This window comes from Argiope bruennichi, chromosome 9, assembly GCF_947563725.1.
Source record: "Argiope bruennichi chromosome 9, qqArgBrue1.1, whole genome shotgun sequence".
NCBI classification, from domain to species: domain Eukaryota; kingdom Metazoa; phylum Arthropoda; class Arachnida; order Araneae; family Araneidae; genus Argiope; species Argiope bruennichi.
The window spans coordinates 3670722-3695908 of NC_079159.1; the positions used below are offsets into that span (position 1 = coordinate 3670722).

Consider the following 25187-nt stretch of genomic DNA (forward strand, 5'->3'; position numbering starts at 1 on the left):
CAAGTACCAGTAAATATGACGATTAAAAAACCTAAATAGCCCAGTCTGATGAAATTCGGTACACAGTTTAACATCTGAAATGAATATCGGCATCCAATTTGAAACCAAATCCGTCTAAAGATCGATTGTCTATCGATGCATACTTTTGCATTAGTGTAAACGCAATAACTTATAAAATAGAGTTAGTTTTGTATGTGTTCTTATAATTGAAATTGTAGTTCTGTGTCAAATTTTGATCTCAGGTAAAAAAAAGTGTCTAAAATATAGATTGGATTTTATGCTGCCTGTATAGTAGCGCACGTGAGCGATTAATCGCCAAAGATCGATATTTTGTAACTTTTTTTTTTTTTTTTTTTTTTTTTTTGCCAATGCCATGCAATTAATACACAGTACCGATTTTTTTACTATACTACGGAGCACATAACTCTCATGTATTAAAAGTATGAAAATAAAAATCCGAGCACTCGGGGCATTCATGGTTTTTTCCAAAATCCACCGTCTTATGCAAGGAACCTAAATGAAAGACAAATTCACCAATAACCTAAATTAAAGAGTGTGCGGGAAAGTTTCCGAGAGAACACCCCATCGAGTACGAACTGTGCGCCAATAGACTGACCGATATGTAATATATCATTTGGTGGATTTCATTAAAATTTTATTCAGAACGCAAATTTTGATAATAATATGGGATGCGAAATGCCATTCACCTTGTTATTTACGTTTCTGATTACTTGTACTATAGACACTTGGACGGACCGATAAACAAAATTTTGTCGGATAGATTTCGTTCAGAATTCGATAAAAAGTTTCAATTCCAGTATAAAGACTATGCATCACGTTTCATTCATATAGAGCTTTTTGTTTAGTCTTTTTAAAAAACAGCTACACAGACATAGAAGATGTCGCAAGATTCTCAATATTTCCTTTTTACTATATTCATTCTTATGGTCATTTCACAGATTATATTTGAGCTGAATGCCATTTTGAGAACAAGTATTTACTCTTAACTAAGATGATCATTTTACATGTTTTTATTTACTTCCATTTGTTTTGTGCTTGAAAAAAAAAGTAATTTTGAGAGAATTTTATTCATTTCTGGATGAATTAAAATTCTGAAAATCTTTATTGTTATTATTTACTTCCCAATGGATGTTAGTTAGTATTTTCAGAACTTAATTACCAATTCATCCTTATTGGTGAGTGTTTCCGATGTCCAAACAATGTTAGTATTTTCAGAAAATAATGAACCCATTAAACATTTTATTTTTACCTAATATCAATTAGCCAATTTATTTTTACAAAATTTCAACTAACCAATTAATTTTTTTAAATTAATTCTTGATTTCATGCTGATGTAATTATCTGATGGTGAATTTGAGAAAAGAAATGAAATATAAGCTTTTTAGTATTTATATTAATGAATTATAAAGTTCTTAGAAGTTAAAATGTAAAAAAAGATTTTTAAAGATTTCTTTTTTATGAACGCACTGAAAAGTAGGTTATAATATTTCATCTAGCCAGAAATATGGAGGTAAAAAAATCGCTCTGAAATATGGAAAGTGGCTCTTAGATACTGTTGTAAATATTGCAATAGAATTAAATCATGGCGAACATTATTAAAAAGATAATTCTTAAACAATTCATAAAAATTTAAAATTCAATTAGAATTGAAATTCCAATTTAGTTTAAGTATTTCTATCCATTTTTCACGATTTAAGATTTCTTTTTCATGTTCAGATTTTTGATCATCGCTTTACTTTTTAGTACATTAATGAAATAATACTTTTAAAATTTTATTTCATTTTTATCGTTTTCTTCCCTTCAAGTTTTGCAATTCACATTTTTTTTATGTCAATTTATTACCGAGTAAACGTTCTTCCAATTGCAGCAGATCATTAGTGTAATACTTTTCTTTCATTGTTTGTTTCCATCTAAATGTTCTTCCGTACTCACCATTGTTCCTAATATAGTACAAAGTGCAAAAGCGTTACAGTCAGGGAGGGAGATGAGTACAGAAGCCCCGACAGTGATTCCTACAGGGATAAAATATCAACATTTTTAATAACGCTTTTTAAGACGACTATAATGAAGGATTGTAGAATATCATCCGCTAGACATCTCTTACTCTTACTACGCTATTTGCTACACTATGTCGCGTATTAAAGGGATTCGTCAGCTGGAAAATGAAGGATTTCTTTTATTTCTATATGTAGAGAAAAGAAAACTTTATGATGCTCTCGCTATGCCACAAGGATTGGAAATATTAAAGAGGGAAAAGAAAGCAAATGTTGAGAGAAAGTAATGCAAACATAGGTGGTTTAAAATAGGTATTGGAATTTAAATTTCAAATGAAATCACGAGAAGAACATTTGTTTTGATTCATATATTTATTAGAAATTTAATTTTTAAATATTCAATTTGTTAAACTCCTTGTACATTTTTAAAATATGAATGTTTCTGATACACATTTAATTAGTAAGTTTTTTGAAATATATTACACAAGTAGATTTTTAATGTTAGATTTCAAGATGCTAAATATTAAGTTTATTGTAATTATTTGCTGTGATGATTAGGGAATAAAGAGAAAATTTAACAATATCTTAAATTATGTATTTTTTATAAAATTAATAAATAGGATGATTATTACATGCATGATTTTACTACGCACATAATGGTACAAATATACGCAAACGTTTTGAAAGCTTTATCTGAGTAAAAACACACACACACACACACACACACACACACACACACACACACACACACACACACACACACACACACACACACACACACACACACACACACACACACACATTTATTTTTTTAAAGCATGAAATAGCATGTGAATAAAAATTTAACATGAAGAAATACCTTTAAAAATTATGAAATTGTATTTCATTTTTCATCGTAAATTAAAGCCTAATTCACTTCTCAAACATTAAATACACAACTTTGTTATTTTGGTAAATGAATGAAAAGATACTAGCAACGAACTAAACCAATCAAACAAAAATTGACGTTTCAACCGCATTTTGGTTTCTGTGTTATCACCTTAAAAGGAATGAAAGAATTTCATTTTTTTTGAAATGGTGAATATCTAAAGTGGTTATAAATCAGATCTGAGAAACTTTCCCTTCCTATAGTATTACAGACACAATGGGAGAATGTCGTGTTGAAATACGCCTACCGGTGGCTTCAATTCGACATAATAACATTGCGCGAACTACTTTTAAAGATGTAATGTGTTCATGCTAATACAATTAGGAAACGAGAGAGGGTGTATGTTCCAGAATGAGAACATACCCCTTTTTCTGGATAATCTTACAACAACAACAACAAAAAAAAGTTTATTTCTTTTTTTTAAAAGACAGCAGCAGTGAACCATTCGAAACTTTCTTTCATACCCTTTAATAAAGCTTCTTAATATATTATTAACCGCATGTCATTGTTAAGAAACAATAGTTAAAAAGGTGCTAATAGTCTTTCTATTTCTTGGTGATTTTTTTTGGATATTACTCGCTATGATGCTGTTAATACACAGGATCCAAAAAATAAAAAATTACTGTACACTTTGGACACTTTTTTTCCCCGAATGATTAAAACCAAAACTACAAGTATAATTTGCACATAGTTATGAATGTAGCCATAAAATTACAAAATAAATTTTAGTTATTTAAGTCAATGCATTTTTGAGTAATCACATTTATATGCTGGTGAAAATCCAGACCTACAGACGGTCCATTTCTTCACTGACTTGGCTTCAAATTTGATATATATCTACGTTTAAAGCAGCTGTTTCCGATTCGGTGATTTGCGGCGCGCAGGTGATCCGCGAGAGCCTTGGGAGTGGTGTTATAATAAATGGGTGTTTTGAAAGCGATGTCCATTGAACGAGGTGGGCCTCATGTATCCGAAACTATCAGATGTTGAATCGATATATTTTAAAAATTTAAGATGATTATAATTAAAATATGATTCAAAATAATTTTCATAACATGGGCATGTTTAAATCTAACAAACGAGCTTTCATTTCATAAACAACCAGAAAAGAACATTGTTTGATTTGAGTTCTATCACGTGAGCATTTCATGGTTTTGCCCAAGGATTGAAAACTAAGTTGCTTTCATTCTAAACACGAATGAAATAAAAAGTGAGTTAAATTTGCATAATTTTACGAGAGATCTTTTTGTTTTTCCCCCAAAGTCGAGGATGGGGAGTCCATACATGGTTAAATTTAAGGTTTGTAGTTTGTACATTTCTACTTGCTGCGAAATACTGCTTTAGATATTATAGCTGTATATCTATGTATCATTTTATCGATCTAGTGCATGGGTCTGATATATATAACGAGATAGATATAGCTGTGCATTGCATTATATCGATAATTATAGATACCAAAGCCGCATATCAAATGTTTATCTATCAAACTCTTTACATTTTGTAGTTACCGTGTTCACTTGTGCACATTTGTTTAATATGTATGCCAATTGGATGCTTAAAAATAGTTTTTGGAAGAACTTTGGAGGCATGACTAAAAGATTTAATTTAAATTAAATACAATTGCTGTTCCAGACAGACCATTGGTCTCTAAAGCCGGCTAATCTCTATTACTAATAATGAAGAAATGTTTTTCACTCTGTATAGATTCGTGTACCCGTCTGTGTTCATGTAAAGACGCTCTACAGGACAGGCCATTAGATTTAGAACTATTAAATTTGGCACTAATAGAATTTGAATGTGCAACTCGGAACCTCTTTTTTGAAATTTTATTTAGAATTTTAATAAATTAAAATTATGTCTTTTTTTTTAATCACTAAAATATTGCGCCACAGAGATGATTTGTACACCACTTTAAAATTCAAAGAATTAACTGTGTAATGATAATAATTTAATAATCTTGCAATTTATCTGACATTTTAGCAGTAATTTTCTTTGCTTTATTTTGAACGGTAAATTACATTACTGCTCTGAAATTCAAACCGTTTTATTGTTTCATCAAATATTTAAAAGAGTGATTTTTTTCCGCTGTTGGAAAAACTATGAAAGAATGAATTTGTTTGGTATTCTGTGCGGTTAACATGAGTAATAAAAAAAATTGATATTACAATATCACTAAATTTAAAAGACAAATGAACCGGATGGTCACGTTTTTAATAGCAATATAATGTTATGGCACTTTATTAGGATGATTCATATTTCGTAATGCATGAGAAATTTAACTGAAAGTAAAGACAATCAATATACTAGCGCAAAACAGCTGGTCGCCAAGGACAGCTAGTTTGTAATAAAAATGGAATAGTTTAATAAGCAATATACAGCTCTCTAATACAATCAGAACATTTTTATATCTATGTTGATTGCCTTCGGTGAATTAAAATCATTAAAAATGTATTCTTTTACAATCAATACTAGGTACGAAAGTATTTAGCCTTTAAAAATAGAGCAGAAATAAAAGCAATTCTTTTTACAATTTTTATTCTTTGAAATATTTAAAAAATACTAGAATTACAAATGATGTTTTAATGATGTGTAATAAAGAATGTAATAATAATAACGACTGTTGAGACTGTAATATTCTAATGAAATCAGCAGTCGAAAACTTATTATGACATCGAAAGTTTCTTCAAGGACAAAATCGAAAAAAAATAATTGAGCCGAAAAATATTACGATTGTGCGAAAACTCGGCAGGAATCTAAAAAAGTTTATGAAACAGAGATGCAGATAAATCCCGGTACAGAATTGTGTTTCCAATCTTGATAGGAAGTGTACCAGGTAAAATATGATTAAAAGAAATTTTGTTACAATAACTTTCGATGCTATCTCAACAATGTTATTGTACTTAGTGCCTAATCAAAACTTCGAATCTATCTTGGTATATAGTCATTCTGTGTTGAGAATTTGTGATAGTCTAGATAGATGTTTTTAGAACATTTCGGAACATTCCATGAAATTGTTTTAAAAAGAAACAGTACTACTGCTTCCGCTATTTTGTCTAATTCAATAACTCCATAATTGCGAGGTTCATGGTACAATATTCCACACCATTCATTAGGTAGGCCAATGAAATTTTAGAGCACAACCACAATAAAACGTTGGTTCCTTTATGTTAGAGACATGATTGCACTGTTGTAAAAATTTATATATTCATAAAGTGGAAGATTTGTTCGAAATTCGAAGAATATTGTAGACCCTTTTAGGAGCAACGGTGATCCTGTTTCCTTTTATCCATGTTCATAAACGAAACCAGTTTCCTGTCCGACGAGTAGTGGACAGGAAGTTGTTTTGTAGTCATTTCAGTCAGATTCCCAACTGCTGTTCTTCAGAGGCCTTTGTAAAGTTTGTAAGAATAGTAAACTCCCACACCGGAAGACACGCAACAGAAAATTGAAATACCCTGTAAAAGAAAAGAAAGGAATTTATCAGTTTTCTGACGAATATGGGATCAATGATGTCATTTTTTTTAATGAGTTCTCAGTAAGAGTTTCGAAGATAAATGGAAATACTTACAAACTCTTGAAACGCCATCAGAAGGATAAAAGCATTTTTTCTTATTTTGTACTGAACCAATTTTCTTTACATATACTAGGTTTTTCGAGAAATGATTATGGATTTTATATATGCAAGAAATGTTGGATTAAAACTGATAAAAGGGAGAAAAAAAGAGTTAGAAAACTTACAAGATGGAAGTAATAGTTTAAACTATAAAATGGCTGACCTATTCATATAGTGGTTTACGGTTACTTGGTACAGTAGTAGTTATGGTGGTTTATGATGCTTTAATGCCAGAGTGATAGCACTGAATTATCAGATAAAATTTAGTGAATTTGTGTTTTTTTAAAACTATAATGAACACCATAAAAAATAAAGATTTAAAACTAGGAAACAGTGAAGAGGGCGGAGAGGGGAGAACAGCTTTCATTTGTGTAGGGGGCGATGGTTGTACCTTGGATCTCTATCTCATATCTCGGCGTGAATTGTCTCTTGCAGCAAATGTTTTAAACTGTCTCAAGCAATATCTTCTCATATTTAGGTACAAAATGAACTTTTATCATAGAAAAATTTATGCAAAATTACGAATTTTCATTCCTTCTTTGTATTTCTCTTCTTTTTATTTACAGATAATGATGGTAGATCTGACATAAAATAAAATAGTTTTAATTAAAATAAAAGTGCGAATTTTTTTGTTTTCAACTATGCAGCAGGAAAAGTGTTATCCGAAAGTAAAGTAAAAGTAAAAGTAAAATGGAAATTTAATTTTTAAAAATAAAGAACGTAACAATCCAAGCAAAAACCTTGAAGGTGAAGCATAGAAAATAAGGAGGGGATGATATAAAATCACGAGGAAAAAACAGCAACCCACGCATTCAATATATGAAAATCAAAATACATCATAAATGAGATCGTGATTCCAATCAACTCATTTCTTTTTCATTTGCACCATACGCTTTTTAATTTTGGTCTTCAAATTTTTGATTTTTTTTCTTCTTTTATACATTTATATAAGCATATTTTAAAAAATTGTACTTTTTATTTTAATAATAACTCACTGAGGCGATGAGGATTTCAGTCTCCCTGTTCTTGACTGCCCTTTCCCCAGGATAGGACACGGCGCCGATGCTACAGACGAACATTAGGAAGCAGAAGATCACATCCTGAGTCAGGATCTATCAACGGAAGGAAACAGTAAGATCTTAAGTATAAAACAGTTTTTAAAGCATACCTTTATACTAAAAAGTAGAGATTTTTGAAATTTTTTTTAATTACCTTCTACATTTTAGTCTCTTATTTATACTTCATTCTTAATTTTTTAGTAACAATTTTTATCAAATTTTCTAATAGATGCTGTCACATATGTATCACTTATCAACAGACAATTAAATGAATCGTTTATCTTATAATTTAGTTATATTAAAATGTATTTTCTTTGAAAACAGACAACTGTGGAAAATCTCAAAGATTTAGTAGATCAGGAAATAAATGCAAATTCGATGTCAAAGCTCTGTCTTTATAAAAATAAAATATGAAATGAAAGTCTTTAGAAACATAAAGTGTCGGTGATTAGATTATTCGAGACTCTAGATTTGATTCCATTCCCATTTGTTTTTTTGAAAATCAAAAGGGATCTGATGTTTGAGACTGAATAAATTGTAAATCTCGAAATATTGATTACAGTTCAAGAACACTCTGTCTCTTCCTAAAATGCCATCCTATAGATTTGTTTAGTTATAAAATGGATGTTAATGTAATTAAACAAATTAACTTATACAAAACTTTCTTTGTATTTTAATACTACTGCATGCCTCTGCGCTTTGAAGAGAGATTCGTAATCAGTGGATATGGGAGACGTGGTAGGAAAAAGTGAATCTAGCCTTTTTGAGAAAGTGTTAGATGAGAGATTCAAGAATGTCATGTCTTTTTTGAGAAAGTTGAAACATTAGATGTAGGTTGCTAGATTAAAGCAATTAATACTAGAAAGTATGGCAGCATTGGGATTTTGCGAAGAAAAAAATATGAAAGGCCAGAGGGTAAATCTTGATTACAGAATAAGTTTAAAGTAAAATTGTAGCGAAAATAGTTGTAAAAAGTAGAATTAAAAATAATAAGCAAAAATTAGTAACAAAGAATAAAAGCCCACAAAAAGCAAAAAACCCCTATTCCTCATGTAAAGACACAATACCAGTATAAATCAAGAATAGTATTACAAAACATTTCATAAATTTGGAATCAGAAAAAGTCAAGACAAAACCTACATGCGATTGCAAAATGTCTGGAAAAAGGACGAAAGAAACAATTAAATATAAAAACAAAGCATAAAACAATCTGTCGTAAAATAGACAATTCCTAAAAGTGTCACTGATTGAAAGGATCATTTGCTCTTTTTAAAAGATTCACTTTTAATAAAGCGGTTGTCCAGCAGTTGGAGGAAGTGACATCAGGCTGTTTACGTAATGATATTAAGAAAGATCCACCTATAAACAGGCAGAAAAAACAGTTATTATTTAGCAAAACGATCCGTATTCTCTCGATCTTCTTACTCACCAGTGTGGTCTTCTTGTACAGAGGCATAGGATCCCTCATCAGCTTCAGCGTGGCGTACAGCAGGAGGTTAGTGAAGAAGTAAGCTGAACTGACTGCCATCAGCAAGAGCACGGTGTACGCAGCTCGGAATTCGCGAATCTCGACGCCCCTCCTCTGTCCTTCTTCTAGGAAAACGGGACGACCCCAATGAACCTCATACTTGAATTCGGGGATAGGATATTCTCCTTCATATGTGGCATGACCCACAAGGAACAACAGGACAGCACTCAGTACCTAAGAGCAATACAAATAGTAGTTGTTGCGTACAATACTGATAGATATGTAGCGTACAATACTGATAAATGGGCACTGTTTGAAAGTGATATCTAAACTCAACTCAAAACTTATATATCGGAAGATAAAATAGCCTCCAAATAGTAAGTACGAGGGAAAATAATTGGTGTAGATTCAACTATGAAACTGGCGGAGAGATTATCTAATTCCAGAACTCATGACTGATTACACAATTATTTCCTGTTTTGCACATTTCGAATGTTGTAGAGTAGAGTAGTGCATAGCATGTTGATGGAGAAATAGCAGAATTTGATGCTCATATACGTCAAATTTCTGATACAAAGATTGAATTCAAGAAAGGAAATACAATTAAATGAGAAATATCATTCTTTCTTCAAAGGCAATAGGTGACTTTTGCCAAAACATTGAGATTTTCGTAAACAGGAGTTTCGATTGTTACTGTTCAGATAGCGATAGTAGTGATTTCGTAAATTTTTTCTTTCAGTTTACGAAAAAAAAATGATACCCACAGAATAGTCTGTTAGAAAAATATTATTTACAATTTGTCGTTTCAAAGAGACTGTTGCTTCTTTCGAAGCAGCAAACGGCGAAATATTAAAATTTGAGCAATGGTAAAGTGGAAAAGAAATTTCGTACTAATCTGGAAGGAGGGGAAGTTTATCATCGCTCCATGATTAACATATTTCTCAAAATCTCAATATGGGACAGGGAAGTAAGAGAAAAGATTAAAAAAAAATCAATCACAAATAGTTCAGCAAAAATAATATGAATTAGACATCAGTAGCGGCCAGCTGTTCGCCCACCATCTCAAGATTCAAAATAATTGGCAAAGCTGAAAAATATGCCTTCAAACCACAACCACTATTCCGATTTCAACCATTTTTATTTCATATCAAAATTAATAACACTTAGATACGTCATCAATGGTCTCTGCTCTTCATCACGGTCCATTTTCGAGAAAAATCTTAAAAGCTCTATTTCACAGTACGTTCTTTGTAGGGAGTATTCTCTGCTCTGTTTGGAGTAAGATTTTGATAACTAGAATGATAGATTTGTGCTACATTTTATGTTAAATACATGACTGTCCACTTTTGTATACATGAAACGATTTTTTTTAAAACTCAGGATGTTAAACTGTTGAATTTTATCATATGTTCATTACATACTAATTACCGTTTTCTATCTAATTTTGAACTTCATTTGAGAACGACTAGACTGTGAGAGAGACTCAAAAGTATGAGGTAAAATATGTGAAATTGACATGCAGTCATTATGCCTATTTTGAAAAACGGTGCCAATTTCTGATCTAGTTGTTCGTACGAAAAAGGTTCAAAATGTATACTCATTTTTTTTTACACTAAGATTTATGAGCAGCACTTTGTGCCAAGAGTAATACTTTCCATCTAATTATTTTTCAAAGCAAGAGAATTAAAAGAAGATCAGAAAAGACTACTATCTGAAATACACTTAGAAATAGTGCTACCAGTAACAACTTTAAATGGGGTCTCAATACTTTTATAATATACAAAAAACTCTTATAAGAAGATTTTTCGAAATTCATAAATAAAAGTGAATGAAGATGTCATTTTGATTTCAATGAATCGATAAAAATCAGAATAATTAATGCTCATATTTGTGATTACATAGTGTATTGGAAGACAGTGCAAACCAGTAGAAACGATTTCGCTTAGGCTTTCTGTAATACTTCTACTATAATAATGGTGCGTTTTTTCCCCGCATCTCAGTGCCCATATATCTCGTTTGTTATATATATATATATATATATTAATCATTGCGATTGCATGCAAACAGATGCCCTGATTGAGAGAAGGTTAACCCATTACCCTTTGGGTTTAATCCAAAATTTATTCTTATCTGAAATTTTTGTAATGAAATGTAATGATAAATTTCTTTTATCTAACCCGTTGGAATGTCTGATTATTTGTTTTCATTCACGCGGAAGAGCAGTCAGGCAGATTTATCTGCTGGTAAATAAAAAAATTAAATTAAATTAAATGAAAAAAAATTATTTGTAAAGACGGCTAATCGAATTTGATTTTTTAATTTTTTTACTTTCACGTATACAAAGAGGAAATGTAATTGTAAAAAAATTTGACAATTTGAATTGGCAAAAAATTTGAATTTTAACTAATTGTCAAAAAGTTTGAACTGAAGATTTCGGCGAATCTTCACAGTTCAGATCTTTTTCCCCATCCCTTAAAACACGTTTTCGGAACTATGCCTGTATGTCTCTTGCCTGTTACGCTGTCTATCTGTCTTTGAACACGATAATTCAAAGATGCTTAAAGCGAATGAAATTTGACACGTGGTGTTTACGTCAAAGGTGTGGATTTCTATCAAAATTTGAACGAAATACGTTTGAAGGAAAGTTGTCTGCCTTCCTTTCTGAATGCAGCAGAATGCAATAACTACAAAAAGTAAAAAGAGAACTATATGGATAAAATTTGGCACATTGTTTTAGCATCATAATTGTAAGAACATATCAAATTTTGAACTCCATTTGTCAACTAGCTGACCTTCTGCCAATTTGTGCATTTACTTACAGGTAAACTCACTAACTCATAAATATGACTACTTAAATAAATGAAGTTCGGTGTATAATCCTATATCTAAAATTGTAGTTCTGTGTTCAATACAGATATAGTCAGTAGAAGAAAGACGTTCACATCCAATTTTCTTCACTATACTTCGAAACACAAATTTCTCATGATTGGCACTTGGAAAATAAAAATCTGAGCATTCGTGACATTCACGGTCCACAATTTTGATGCTTGGGGAAAAGGATGAAGCCTTTATGTGGGGAGCAAGAGTGTTTCGGGAAAACTATTCCGATGGCTTCCTCTTTCTTGTGATCTCATTCATGGAGCCAAAATTCCACAAATATCCCCACCCCCCCGATGAGAATAAGTAAGTATTGAAAGTAGATATAATTTGAGATCCCACATTCTTGAAGCTGCGATGTCCTGGTGGCAAGATCTTGGTTTCGGAACCGGAATGTTTCAGGTTCGTGACCCCATTCCACTGAAATGCCGTCGTGTTAGCGGAGCTGGCACATATTAAATTCGTCGGGGCCAAACGTCCTCCCACTGGTATGGTGCGGATGTTCGGAGGCGGGGAGTGCCAGCTCAGGTGTCGTTCTCGGCATCTGACCGCTGCTCAAATTTACGAGGTCAGTACCAAAATAACCCTTGTGTTGGTTTGAAACGGGGCGTTAATGTAACTAACCTAAATCCGTATTCCTGAAGTTCAAGTATTCTTTTCTCAGAATGTACTTTAGATAGCAGGAGTTAGTAGGAAATTCTTTTGCAAGCAGAAAATCACTCACCAGTTGTGCCAGCAGAAGCTCTGGAGCAGGTCGGGTCTCCTCCATGTCGGGGTGAGGCTCGTATCTTTCGAAATGATATTGAGAGCGAATCGTGGCCTTATCTCTGCACTTCTGTCACGTGATCGAAACAAACAGTCAACCATCGCAGAATCGGAATCGGACTGATAGCTGAGGATATTTATGTAGACGCGGAAATTGTTTTGAATTTTGAGATTTCGTTTCACCTCTATGAATGAAAAAAGGTCGTTTTATTTTTTTTTCTGGTAAAAATCAGAGTGGTTCTCTTTTTTAATATGTCATTTCTTATTTACTTGCCCAAATATCTCGATTTGAATTTAGATGCTTCCTAATATGTACGCATTTTGGAACAGGCAGTTTTCACTTAATAAGTCCAAAATTTGTGATGGATTTGCAATTTTTTTTATAAAAATCATTTTTTAAATGTTATTTGTTTAGATCGTAGTGTATCTGAAGCTTACATATAAGCATATAAATAAGCATTTTAATTATTTGGGCACGACATTTGATGTTGATCTAGAATTTAAATGCGAAGACAACGCACTCAATTGCATCCACCATGTCCATGGAATTATCTTGTTCACGTACACACAGCGGTGAAATCAAAAAGTCTTTCCATTTTTGAATTTCATTTAAAACTAGCGAGTGTATGCAATTTTAATGCAGAACCTGGCAGGATTATTTTAATAATGTCACAAGACTAAACTGTTTTGAAGTACCTCCCCGGAGACATTGTTATAAATTCGAACTACTGTGATTTGCATCGAATAGAATTTGAGGCCTTCATGGTCTTGAGGCACGTAGATTCAACGTGCACAGCACCCCTAGCATCTATATAAAAAATACCACTGATATAACCCATGTCAAATTTCCTCTGCTTTATACAGTGCCATTGCTGATTTATTGAATTATGTTACAGGGGCAAACAGACAGACAGTCAAAGCTAATTTCAAATCTTTTTTGATTTTGTGTTATCATATTTTCAAAGAGAAGACATGATTCCAAAAATCGCTGTTCATCAAAATCTAAAGACAAAAATATTTGATGATTACAATTCTATTTTTTTATATTTACGTGAGAAAGTTAAACTGAATCATACTTGTAATGATTCTCTTGATGCATTTTAAGAAACTTTGTTAAAAATCAATCCCGAACTTTTTTTCTTTTTTTGGTTGATGGTTTCGAACATTTAAGTGAGTGCGAAGGTAATAAATACGCATTCTATGAAAACAATATTATTTTATGTTTCGGAAGTTAAAATGCATTCTTAAATCCTTTTTTAAATTTTAAATTATGTTCTGTACGATAAAGAAAAGAAAATAAGAATTAGAGAATGTTTTAATATCAGAAAGAATATAAGAAATGATTTTATGCATTTTTTTACCGAAAGAAAATGGGAAACACGAGTTTATGAATTTATAATCAATAGTTTCTGCTCACTAACATTCCTTGATGACAATTTTCTGAGATATTTTTTTGATGAGAAAACAGATTCTGAAAAAGCAATCTTGAATTTTCGTAAAGCTTCTTTCTTTAGGCTTCGTGTACATTTTTTTTGGAATAATTAGCAATTGTTACATATTTAAAGGATTTTTTCAAAATATTTTTTAAAAGGTATTATTCTAAACTTTTTTTCGTTTTTTTAAAAAAGAAACAGTGCTGAAAATAAATAGTAGGTATATTTTTTATTAGTTTTTCTTTTTAAATCTCATTGCTTGTGAAAAGATAACAAGGAGAAAACTGTTACAAGATCTGAATTACGAAATGCATTATAGAATTTGTAATATTTATTCATCTTATTGCTACAATCAGCAAATATGTCGAATGCAAAACCAACAACAAAAACCACTCCACTCTTATCTTTCTCGTTCGCTCTGTTCCAGATAAGGTGGCGAGTCATAACAGGGAAGTTCGTGTCACTCAAAGGACTTTGTCAACATTTCTCGTCCTACAGATGAGTATCCCGACGAAGATCGTCCATGGACTTCAGATGGTGAGTGCCCGGATTTGTACTGTCCTTTCCCTTAAGATTTAACTGTTACCTTTATGGAGTTTATTCGAAAAAAAAAAATAATGACTGATGATGATGATAATGATTTAATGATGATGATGAATTATTTATTATATTTAAATGTTATCTTTGTGGAATTTATTCAAAAACTATAATGACTGCTGATGATAATAATGAATTATTTATTATTATTTAACTGTTATTTTAAAGTAATTTATTCGAAAACAATAATTGCTGAAGATGATGATAATGACTTAAAGATATTTATGATGATGATGAATTATTTACTATATTAAATGGAATGTAATATCTTACATTGAATTTTAATTCATAATAATAAATTCAATAAAAACAGATTTTAAAAGCATTAATACACTGAAAAGTGGAGATTTGCTTATTTTAATTATTTTCAATATAATTTTATTTAATTTACAACTAAATGCAAATATTGTGGTATCTTAAATTCAATTTTCTCTTACGGAATAAAAGTTCAATTCAGTTAATTAATCAAATAATAATTAAGTTCTGAAAAACATTCAAATAGTGAACTCTCATCTAGAACATAAAAGGATATAAAATTTCAAAATCGCAGCATATCAGAAAGTGAATAAAAACCCCAAACAGTGAAAGGGTTTCAACTTTATAAAAGCAAATCATGTTAATTTAAATAAAAAAGTAAAAAAATAATGACGAAGGCAGTTAGGACCTAAAAACTTTAATACTTGCATCTTTTTGAAGAAGTTTTACTTCTAGTAAATTTATCTCTAATTCTACTAATAATAAAGATGATGACTTGCTGCTAACAAATTAGGCTTGTGTATACCATGGAAAGAAGGAAATGTGCCATTCGAAGAGAGTTGTTTGAAATTTTAATTAATTAAAAATTTAGTTTAATTTTGTTCTTTTCTCTCTGTAATCTGAGAAAATTTTATTACAAAAAATACATTTTTACCCCATTTCTAAATTTAAAAAGCTGTGTGTTTTGAATAACTGTATATAATTTAGGGAAATTTTAAAAAAATACTTTTTAAATTATTTTTTTGTGAAATTTAAAACAAATTAAATGGTGCCAAATAGCTATTTTATGAATGAAACAAAATCGCAGTGATATAAATCAAATCACAATAATTCTGAAATAAAAACAAAAGTCTCTTTTTATCAGTATATTTTTTTACAATTCAAAAAATATTTTGATATTATTTTAATTGATAGAACTATTTATACAACAACTTCCTTGATGTTTTTAATTTCAATCTAATTCCATTACCATACAATGGTGTTTTTTCTACAAATATTTATCAAAAAGCACTTGAAGAAGGATTTCCAATCACTCATTGTTGTTCCTTGAAACAATCATGTAAAGCTTACAACAGGAAAAATATAAAATGTGCTGCCAAATGGCTACACGATACACGGTAGGGTAAATAAAAACAGAAATTCAGACATTCATCTGCAAAAAGTGTTACGTATGATTTACAAAAGAATAAAATCATACTAGCATATGATTTTATTCTTTGGTTCTTGCGGACTCTCATACCATCGGATATGGCAATGAAAATAGTAGCTGTTTGGATTTATACAACCAGGTTTACATTTTGCTTAGTTGGATTCTTCAAAGATGCAATATGCGGAATATGCTTTTCTAAAGCAGAGAGTATGCAAGGTTGATTGCATCATAGACAAGCTTTTCCCTCTTCTCCAGAGAATATATAAACTCGATGACGGTTGTATTAAATCTATCCTAGAGGCAGAGGACTATGTCTAGAAATGTCCTTCTTAATTAACAATTTGGTTGGTTTTCTTTCTATTTTTGAAATGTGATGCCTGAGAATGGACTGTCAAAGCATGCCATTTAGAGCCAATTATATTTGTGAAACATCATACATTTGCCAATTTTCATATTTGTGAGAATTTAATTGCACGACTTTTTTCCCCTGATAACTCATTATTTTACTTTGAAGGCTTGTTGCCTGTGCATCCTGGTCTTGCTGATCCATGCAGGCGACCGAGGATCTGACTACTTCGCTGCTTCACCAGAAGTCACCTTCTTGCTCTTGATCGCCGTTTCCCACCTGTTGTTCAGTGTCTGTCTCCTGATTTCAGAAATCACTTCTCCCTCTTCCACTGACATCTATGAAACACCGTTGGTGAGTTTTTACCCCAAAAGATTCAAAACTGTGAAAAAAAGTAAGCTGATTGTATTTGATACGATTTAATTATTCATTGCCGACACCGACGTGAAAGAAAAAAAAAAAAATTCGTAGATGCGTTGCAGCTGTGGCGAAGTTATTTGCACTTGATAAAGACAGGATACATTTTCTAAAGCAAAACTATATCACGAGGGCTGTTTGCTTAAATACCGTCTGAATTTCTCTTTTTAAGGAATGTATAAAATTTTATAATGTTTGTTTAAGAGTTAGGATGGGGACATTTGACTAGCCACGTTGTTCAGTTGTTGTGGTACAGTTACAAAAGCGAAAAAATGGTCTTCTGAAGAAACTCCAACTTTCGTTAAGAAAGTCCAAACGCAAAGTTAAGTGAGACACAGTCATTTAAACTGCTAACTTTTAGATTTCAAGAACATCATGCAAAAAGTCCAAAGGCAAGATTTTGAATATCTGATGTATTTTGGATAATTATATGCTGCTGCGAATGCTGCCTTAATGTTTCTCAAATTGAATTATTATTCTACTAATTTGTATAGTGTATAATTATTGGCTAATTAATTCCGTCCACAAAAATGGATGATTAATTTCTATGTAACATGAATTTTTGAATTAATAATGTAATATCATAATTAAAAAGAAATACCGTGGCATTAGTCTCATTAACAAATATGTTCAAGGAAAAGTATTTCAATTAGCATACTCGAAAAACGATATTATTCTTTTTGTTCTTGAAAAAACTTCAGACCAATAATATTTTTTGGCACCAATAGTAATTTTAAAGTTTAAATCGAAGTAAGGAACAAAAATTATTAGATAAGATAGTTTTTAAGTTTCTATTCGGCAAAGATTGTGTGCATGAGTGTCCTGTAAGACTTTTTAAATCTTTTTATTTAATAGAACGTATGAATAAACAACAAAACTGCATAACACAACAGATCCTCACGAAAACTTTTTCCTTTTCCTTTTCAAAACAAGGAAAATTTGAAAAAGTTTTCACAGAGCAATAAAGATAGCTGAACAAAGCTATATTAGAATAGTAGGGAGCTACATAACGACTAGATGGGTCAACAACTGGTATCTGATTTGATACGGATCGCGGTGACCTGGTGGTAAGGTCTCGGCTTCAGAACAGGAAGGCTTTAGGTTCGGGACCCGATTCCACCGAAGAACCGTCGTGTGAGCGGGTCTGGTGCACGTTAAAATCCGTCAAGGCCAAACACCCTCCCACTGGTGCTGTGTGAAAGGTTGGAGTGGGGGTGCCAGCTCAGGTGTCGTTCTCGTCATCTGAACACTGTTCAAAGTTACGAGTTTTGTCACAAAATTGCTCTAGTGTTGCTTTTAAACGGAGCGTTAATGTAACTAAAACTGATTCCATGCAGACATGCAGATTATGAAACTTGAGAGCACTTTACAGGAGTTATCTGTAGGCTTTGGAAGAGTATCTCCGTTGTGCCTTTAGAGCCAGTAAAATTCGTGAAGTCAGAACATTTATTTGGAACTAATTATTATTATTTAAGATGAACACGATTTCTATTGTATCTCCATTTTGTATTTGAACACGATACGATCTGGGAATTTAGTTTTGTCGTGTAAAACTTCTGCTGGTCCACATTGACGAATTTTATTCCGCACAAGCACAGTACTTCCTGATTATAATTCATGCTAAGACCTTCAATGTGATTTAAGCATAACACGCATATCTCTTTGCGTGTTATGCTTAATGAGAGCTATTTCAACTTTAAAAAAAGATTCTGCTTTTTTTAAAGTTGAAATAGCTCTCATTTTCGGCTCATTTACGAATAGGCAAACTTGATAAAACCATTTTGTGTTCATCAAAAGCTCAGCAGAAAAGTAATTAGATTCTAAAACTGGAGTAACAAGCATTAGCAGTAATGAAAAATATGGATCTTTTGAGTTTGCTGAAATTTTTCTGAAAATTTGCTGAATCGTGTGTATGGTTCTTTTCATTTGGCTATTCGATTTAAGATATTTAGCCCCAACCTTTACGTTGTAATATTTCTTGATTAATGTTAACTTATTTACAGAAACATTTAATCCCAAAAATAATTTCAACTTCCACGAAAGCAGAGAGAAAACCGTGCTATACTTAATCAAATTGAAGGACTTTGACCGAATTACGATCTTCTGGGTCGCAGGCTTCGTATTTAGTGATGTTGTGGTCGTATAAAGTTAAAATCGTTTTTTCCAAATCTTCTTGATAGGTTCGAATTTGAATTCAAAAATGGAGGCGGTATTAAGCTTTTCTGAGAGGCAATCAACTCAATTTAAGTTTCAATATTTCTTCTATATACTCCATGTTGCCTTATGCTGTTGAATCCGATGCGTATACCAATAAATTGAAAAGTGTTTATTGATCTCGTAATATATTTCTTTAAAAAAGTGTCATTGTGTTATGTGACCATAGGGAAGAGCGAACTTGCTCTTTTTATACATTAAGGCTTATGAATGCATTGCAAAACCACATAAAACCGAGTTTGAGAGTAAGATGAATTTTCTTAAGATTTTAACACATGGGAGGAAATCCATCTGACACTGAAAAAGGAGTTTATTATAGGGATTTGAGAGTAAGAGAATATTTTGCAATCTTAGAGGGAAGAATGCATTTAATACTGTTGTGAGCAAAGAGGCAATGAGGATGGACGAGTGCGTTTAAATGATCGAAGAGCACTGTAAAAAGATTACGAGTCAGTTTACCTTCTCAAATCAGGATGAATAAAAGAATTCATCAAGTCTCGGGGCAAGTTTGTTAAGATGCTGAGAACAATATTCTGAATTATTTATATCTTGATGCCTTTTGCCTTATCTGCCAACCACCAGAGTATAGCAAAATATGGTTCCTGCACCAATAAACTACGAACATGTCAACCTCCAGAGGATATGTGCATATATGAGAATGTATATGATTACTTGCTAATAAAAACAGTTTTTTCTTGAGTGACAGGTTGGATTGTCTTCTTATAAAAAGTAAATTAAGTGAATTTTTGCTTAAATCTTTTCTTTGATGTAATATAGGTGCCTGAAATGTGAGCTTACTGTCCAGTTTTATATTAAGATATTTAATCTACCCATCCATTGGCATCTGGGAATAAGATAAAAGATTTAATCTTCTGTGACCTTATAGGAATAAAATGTCTTGGTAATTTTCCATTTCAGAGGGCCATTGGAGACAAATTATTTTCACCCAATCGCCAACAACAACAACAAAAAATCGTAAACAATCACCAAACTGTTGACGATTTTTTTACGGTCCTCGAAAATAGAAATGTACCAATATCTTCAATTTTATCATCGATTCTCCGAAGTTAAGAGCATTAAGTTAGCTTCAGATGATGTAAAATCTTGTGTATAGTTGTAAAAACAAATTTCTCTGTGATACATTGTGGGTAACATGTTCTCATTACAGATTTATCTGAAAGTTCCCCTATTCTTTATTCTTCTGATGGTGGCGGGCGTGGCAGCCATTTTAGAAGCTAAGAAACTCGAATCTCGGGAAGAAAAAGAAATTGGAGTCGCAGGAGTAAGTGAATCCACATCCAGAGTGTCCTGAAATAGACTAAAGACTTTCAAAATGCATAATAGTTAAACAGTTAAGATTTAAAAAATAATGCTTGCAGCAAACTCATGTGACAGGGCATACATTTTTCCTCTCACAGTTTTCGGTTTCAGTTCTAAAAATTTCCAATAGATGGTGCTGCAGACAGTAAACATGTAAATAATGAAGCAATTGAAAATCACATCTCAATTTTTCGAAATCCTTTAATAAATGAAAATTATAGTACATGAATAAAAATTATAGTACAATATTTTCGAAATGTCCACTATCAGGTGCAAACACATGTCGCAACCTTAACCATTTCGCTGCTATGTATTTTGAAGTGATCAGTCTATTTTAGGATACCTTGTATCTTCATTTCCACTAGCACAATGTTATGCATATAAATAAATGTAAATATGCATAATGTATATAATTATGCATAATGAATATAATATTATTTTATGCATAATAGATCTTGAGATTTAATCAAAAACTTTAATGGTAAAATAAATTGAAAAATTTCTTTCCAAAATTTTTCTGAATTCTACATTTCTGTAATATTGTAGAAGAAGCAAGAAAACGTATTTCATTTTTTATAATTTCCCTGGAAAAAATTTAACTTTTCCCTGTAAATTTGAATTTGTTTGAATGGATTTGTCCGCCAAGTCACTCCCTGAGTTACTTGAGAGAAAAATAATCTACTTTAAAGTGATGCTTGTGCAAACATTGAACTGATACTAAAGACACTGAGTAAAATTTATAAAAAAAAGTTATGAATGAACGGTAACTGTGCCAAACGATTCTGTCATAGATGCACCCTTTGAAGAAAGAAGTGACTGGGCTGAAATTGACAAATTGAATGGCGAACATCTTATACAGATTTGTACAAACGCACAAGATTACCGGATAAGGTGAATCAAACGAAGAAAGAATTACGGTGTCATTTCATGGTATCAGGATTCTGATGTACTAAATATAATTATAAAATACGCTGAATTCAGTAAAACCTATAAATCAGAAAAGAAGAGAAATTTATGTGTAGTGTGTATCACACATTTTTGAGGAAGATATACTTTAAAAAATACTAACACACAAGCTTATTTATTTTATTACAGGACAGGTTATTAAAATTTATTTGAAATTTTAACATATTGCAATAATTCTTTTTGATATCCCCATTAAAAATAGATTGAAGTTGCTAATCTGACACTGTCATGGTTTCGAACGCACTGGATTAAAAAGTCTCGATTCAACATAAATTATTTCTGTTGTCGACATCAAAAAATTCCTTTGTTTCTTGATTTCTTATTTTCATCATAGTATTTATTGCACTTATTTGTTTTTCTATTTGAAAGCAACGAAGATATGAAAATATTATTTTCTGGCACCTTGCTGTTATATTAATAATGCAGTGAACAAAAAATACATTCTGATAAATCGACACCATTGTCAGTTGGATGTACTTTTTTTACATCATCCATTTTTCCCCCTAATGCTCTGAAAAACATTCCTCCAATGATGTATATTTCTATATTGAAACCTTTACAAGGAAAGTTACAAAGTGAGTTATCTGCCTAAGAAAGGAATTTGGTAACACTCAGTTTGTAATTTCCATTCTCGTTTCTCTTTTGAAGAAGAGTCATGTATTTTTTTAATTGCATATCACTATATTTAAAATAAAATGTCTGTATTCCGTTTTTTTCTCCGCCAGGGAATTGCTGTGTTCGCTGCCTTTTCATCCTTCTTCGGCTGTTACACCAACGTCAGCGGATGCAGAAACGTAAAGATGTTTTCATCAGCTGAGACATGATTTCAAGCAAAATGGCTAAAGAACATTACCTGTTGGTTTGTGCGCGAATGCAATATCTGCTCTGACTATCATGTGCAAAAATTAGAAATTTATTAGTGGCAGCAATATGATTACAACTGAAATAATATTGGCACTGGCCTGAAATGTTTTTTAGTCTTTTAATGCAGTTACCAGTGTTCACATCTTTTTTTCACGATTGTAGAATATTTAGCAACTAGTTCGGACGAAATGGTTTGTAAGTTTAAAAATCTCGGATACTAGTTTGATAGCGAAGATCACAAAATGATTGTTTTTGGATAACCATCATTAGAATTGTCACGATTAAAGGAGCTTACATTCAAAGAGGACAGAAAATGGAAGAATAAAACCCAACACCGACGAGAAAATAAATCATTCATATATTACGCCATTCTGACAACAGAACTTTCCACCTCATTTTAATTATTCCACGACTTCCATATCGTTAGGAGCAAGTTATATAGAAGTTCATGAATACATTGAAGATCTATGAACCCTTGGCATACGAATTTACTTCACTTCCTACGTAGGTGACACATCCCATTTGGGACAATTTTATTATTTTAATTCCAGTAAGGATATAGGAACATTTGAGATAATGATGCGTTTTTAAGAGGTTTTTTTTTGCATTTTATATTACTTAATACTGTCACTTAGTTGCGGATAAAAAAAATTAAAAATTCTGTCATTCGATGTGCGAGTCAGACTCGTCCTCATATGCGAAAGATTTAAAGTTTCAATCTATAATCTCTGTTATATCGATGGTGCATGTATGTATGTCACTATAAGTATTTTAATCATGATGTTTTTACAATGCATTTTCTAAGATATATTTTTGTTTCTTGATCCTATTTCCTTCATGATTTTTATCTTTATAACAAATGTCATTTTGATCACAAGTTTTAATAAACTGTGATATACTTTATTGAATTAAATTGTCATAAAACTTTACTAAAGTTGTCAAATAAATTTTTTAAAATAAGATACCATTTAAAAATATTTAAAAAATAAATGAATATCCCTCTTTGAAATTAAAATTTCTTTAAATACTTATTATCAGCTGATGAATAATCAGCTTACGAATTGAAAAGTGCTCATTCATCCACTTTCGATATTTAGTCGAAGAAATATGTATTCAATACTTAAAAAAAAAAAAAAAAAAAAAAAAAAAAAAACTATACAGATGTACACAGAAGTAGTAAAAAGATTGTTTTGTATATGAAATACACAAAAGGAAATTATTGCATTGCCCCTCCCCCCAAACTTGTTATTCAGAATATGTTGAATTTCCGCGTTTCTGACCTTCCTCATTGTGAAGAAACGAACTTTCAGTATTATCCTTGTATACTGACCGTTTCGAGAAGGGGGGGGGGAGCACCTCGCCATCGAGGATAAGAAGCTTCTCGAAATCCTTGTGGGTACACGAAAAGGTGGGGTCTGGCTCCTCCCATCGATGACGGGCCTTTGGGAAAGGTTGTACTATGGCTCTAAGGACTCAACTACAGTTCCGACCAAGTGTTGCTGTGGCAGCGGTCAGGTCATTCGAGTTTTTTCGCGTACCTTCCGGCGTGTGGGGGCAGTCAGTTTGTGATATCCTTGCATACTGTGAAAGGGGGCTGCGTGAGGAAGGATAAAAGTCTTCCAATAGAGTGACTTATTCTCGCTTCCGTGAGGGAGTTCGAGTTACCTTCCTTCCGATTCTGAATCCTGTCTCTGTATGAGGAGCGGCCGTGCATTAGTCACTAGTTATGAGAACTGCAACAATTCACCACAGTGTCGTTTTAAATTCCAAGCTGACTGAATCAATGATCACACAACTATCAAAACAACAGTAGCCTGCTCTTTTTATACATACATGGTTTTGATGTGATGAATAAACATCAAAACCATAACATAACACGATATTTTCTTTTATAAAAAAAACAAGAAAAGCATGGAACAGTTTTCACAGAATAATAATGATAATTGAAGAAAGCTATATTAGTGAAGTACAAGCTACATAGTGATTTAGTGGTTTAAATACTGGTATCGATAAGGGCGTTACAACTTTATTTGCGACCTTGAAGTCCTAGAGTTTTCCACCTGATGGTGCTGTGGGCCTCTCATAGATTCTGTTTATATTGAGACAATCTCCATTTCTATTGTGTGATGTGTCTAGTTGTGTTGCTTTCGTCTTGTTCCTGTGTAAATGTGCTTCTGAAATAAAGTGTGGAAAATCCACTCGTTGCCTCCATTTCCTTTCTGACAAGTAAAAGTTTTTTGAATGATCTATTTGCTAAGTGAAATATAAACGCGGATTTGAATTGAAGTCTAATCAAAGGGTCTACAGGTTCTTCAATACAATTCGGGTTGGTCGGCTGTACGCAAGAAGAAGGTTCTTCAATACAGAAACTTGCTCTTGAGAGCTGTTTAACCGTTTCGCCGTCCTCTCCTGTCCGCGAAAATTTTTGTTTCCTTTTTGTTTTTGTCGCATTAGAACAAAAAAAAAAAAAAAAAAACTCAAACAAGCAAACATTTACAAAGCGTTTTAAACGTTTAAAAGTTTTAAAATCTATAAGAACGCTTGAAGCGCGTTATGGCCGCCCTGCAGAATTTTATTTGAACGCGCTAGATGTGTTGCGGACGACGAAGAGGTTAAAGGAGTTAGCTGTAGACTCGTGATGAGTATCTTAAGTCTTTGGAAGATTGGAATATTTTAAAGAATTTTATTAATTCTTAAAAAGCAATATTTATTTAGTCTAAGATGAATACGATTTCTAATGAGAATATCTCCATTTTGTGTCTGAACACGATACGATCTGGGAATTTAGTTTTCTCGTAGAACTTTTACTGCTTGACACTGACGAATTTTATTCTGCACAAGCGCAGTACAAAGTGTAATTGAGACACAGTCCCTCGATGTGATTTAAGCATAGTACTTTTA

The 25187-nt window shown here is 32.0% G+C and overlaps 2 protein-coding genes across 2 annotated transcripts; one reads left to right on the plus strand and one right to left on the minus strand.

Moving 5' to 3' along the window:
• Positions 1-5461: 5461 nt before the first annotated feature.
• On the minus strand, positions 5462-12785 carry LOC129984758 (uncharacterized). The gene is made up of 4 exons (XM_056094710.1): positions 12684-12785; positions 9044-9316; positions 7552-7668; positions 5462-6398 (listed from the first exon to the last, which is right to left on the minus strand). The coding sequence occupies exons 1-4, from the start codon at positions 12726-12728 to the stop codon at positions 6324-6326; spliced, it is 510 nt and encodes a 169-aa protein (XP_055950685.1). The 5' UTR covers positions 12729-12785; the 3' UTR covers positions 5462-6323.
• Positions 12786-12900: 115 nt separating this feature from the next.
• On the plus strand, positions 12901-24771 carry LOC129984757 (uncharacterized). The gene is made up of 5 exons (XM_056094709.1): positions 12901-12946; positions 14585-14694; positions 16674-16859; positions 20305-20418; positions 22148-24771. The coding sequence occupies exons 1-5, from the start codon at positions 12916-12918 to the stop codon at positions 22244-22246; spliced, it is 540 nt and encodes a 179-aa protein (XP_055950684.1). The 5' UTR covers positions 12901-12915; the 3' UTR covers positions 22247-24771.
• Positions 24772-25187: the final 416 nt, after the last annotated feature.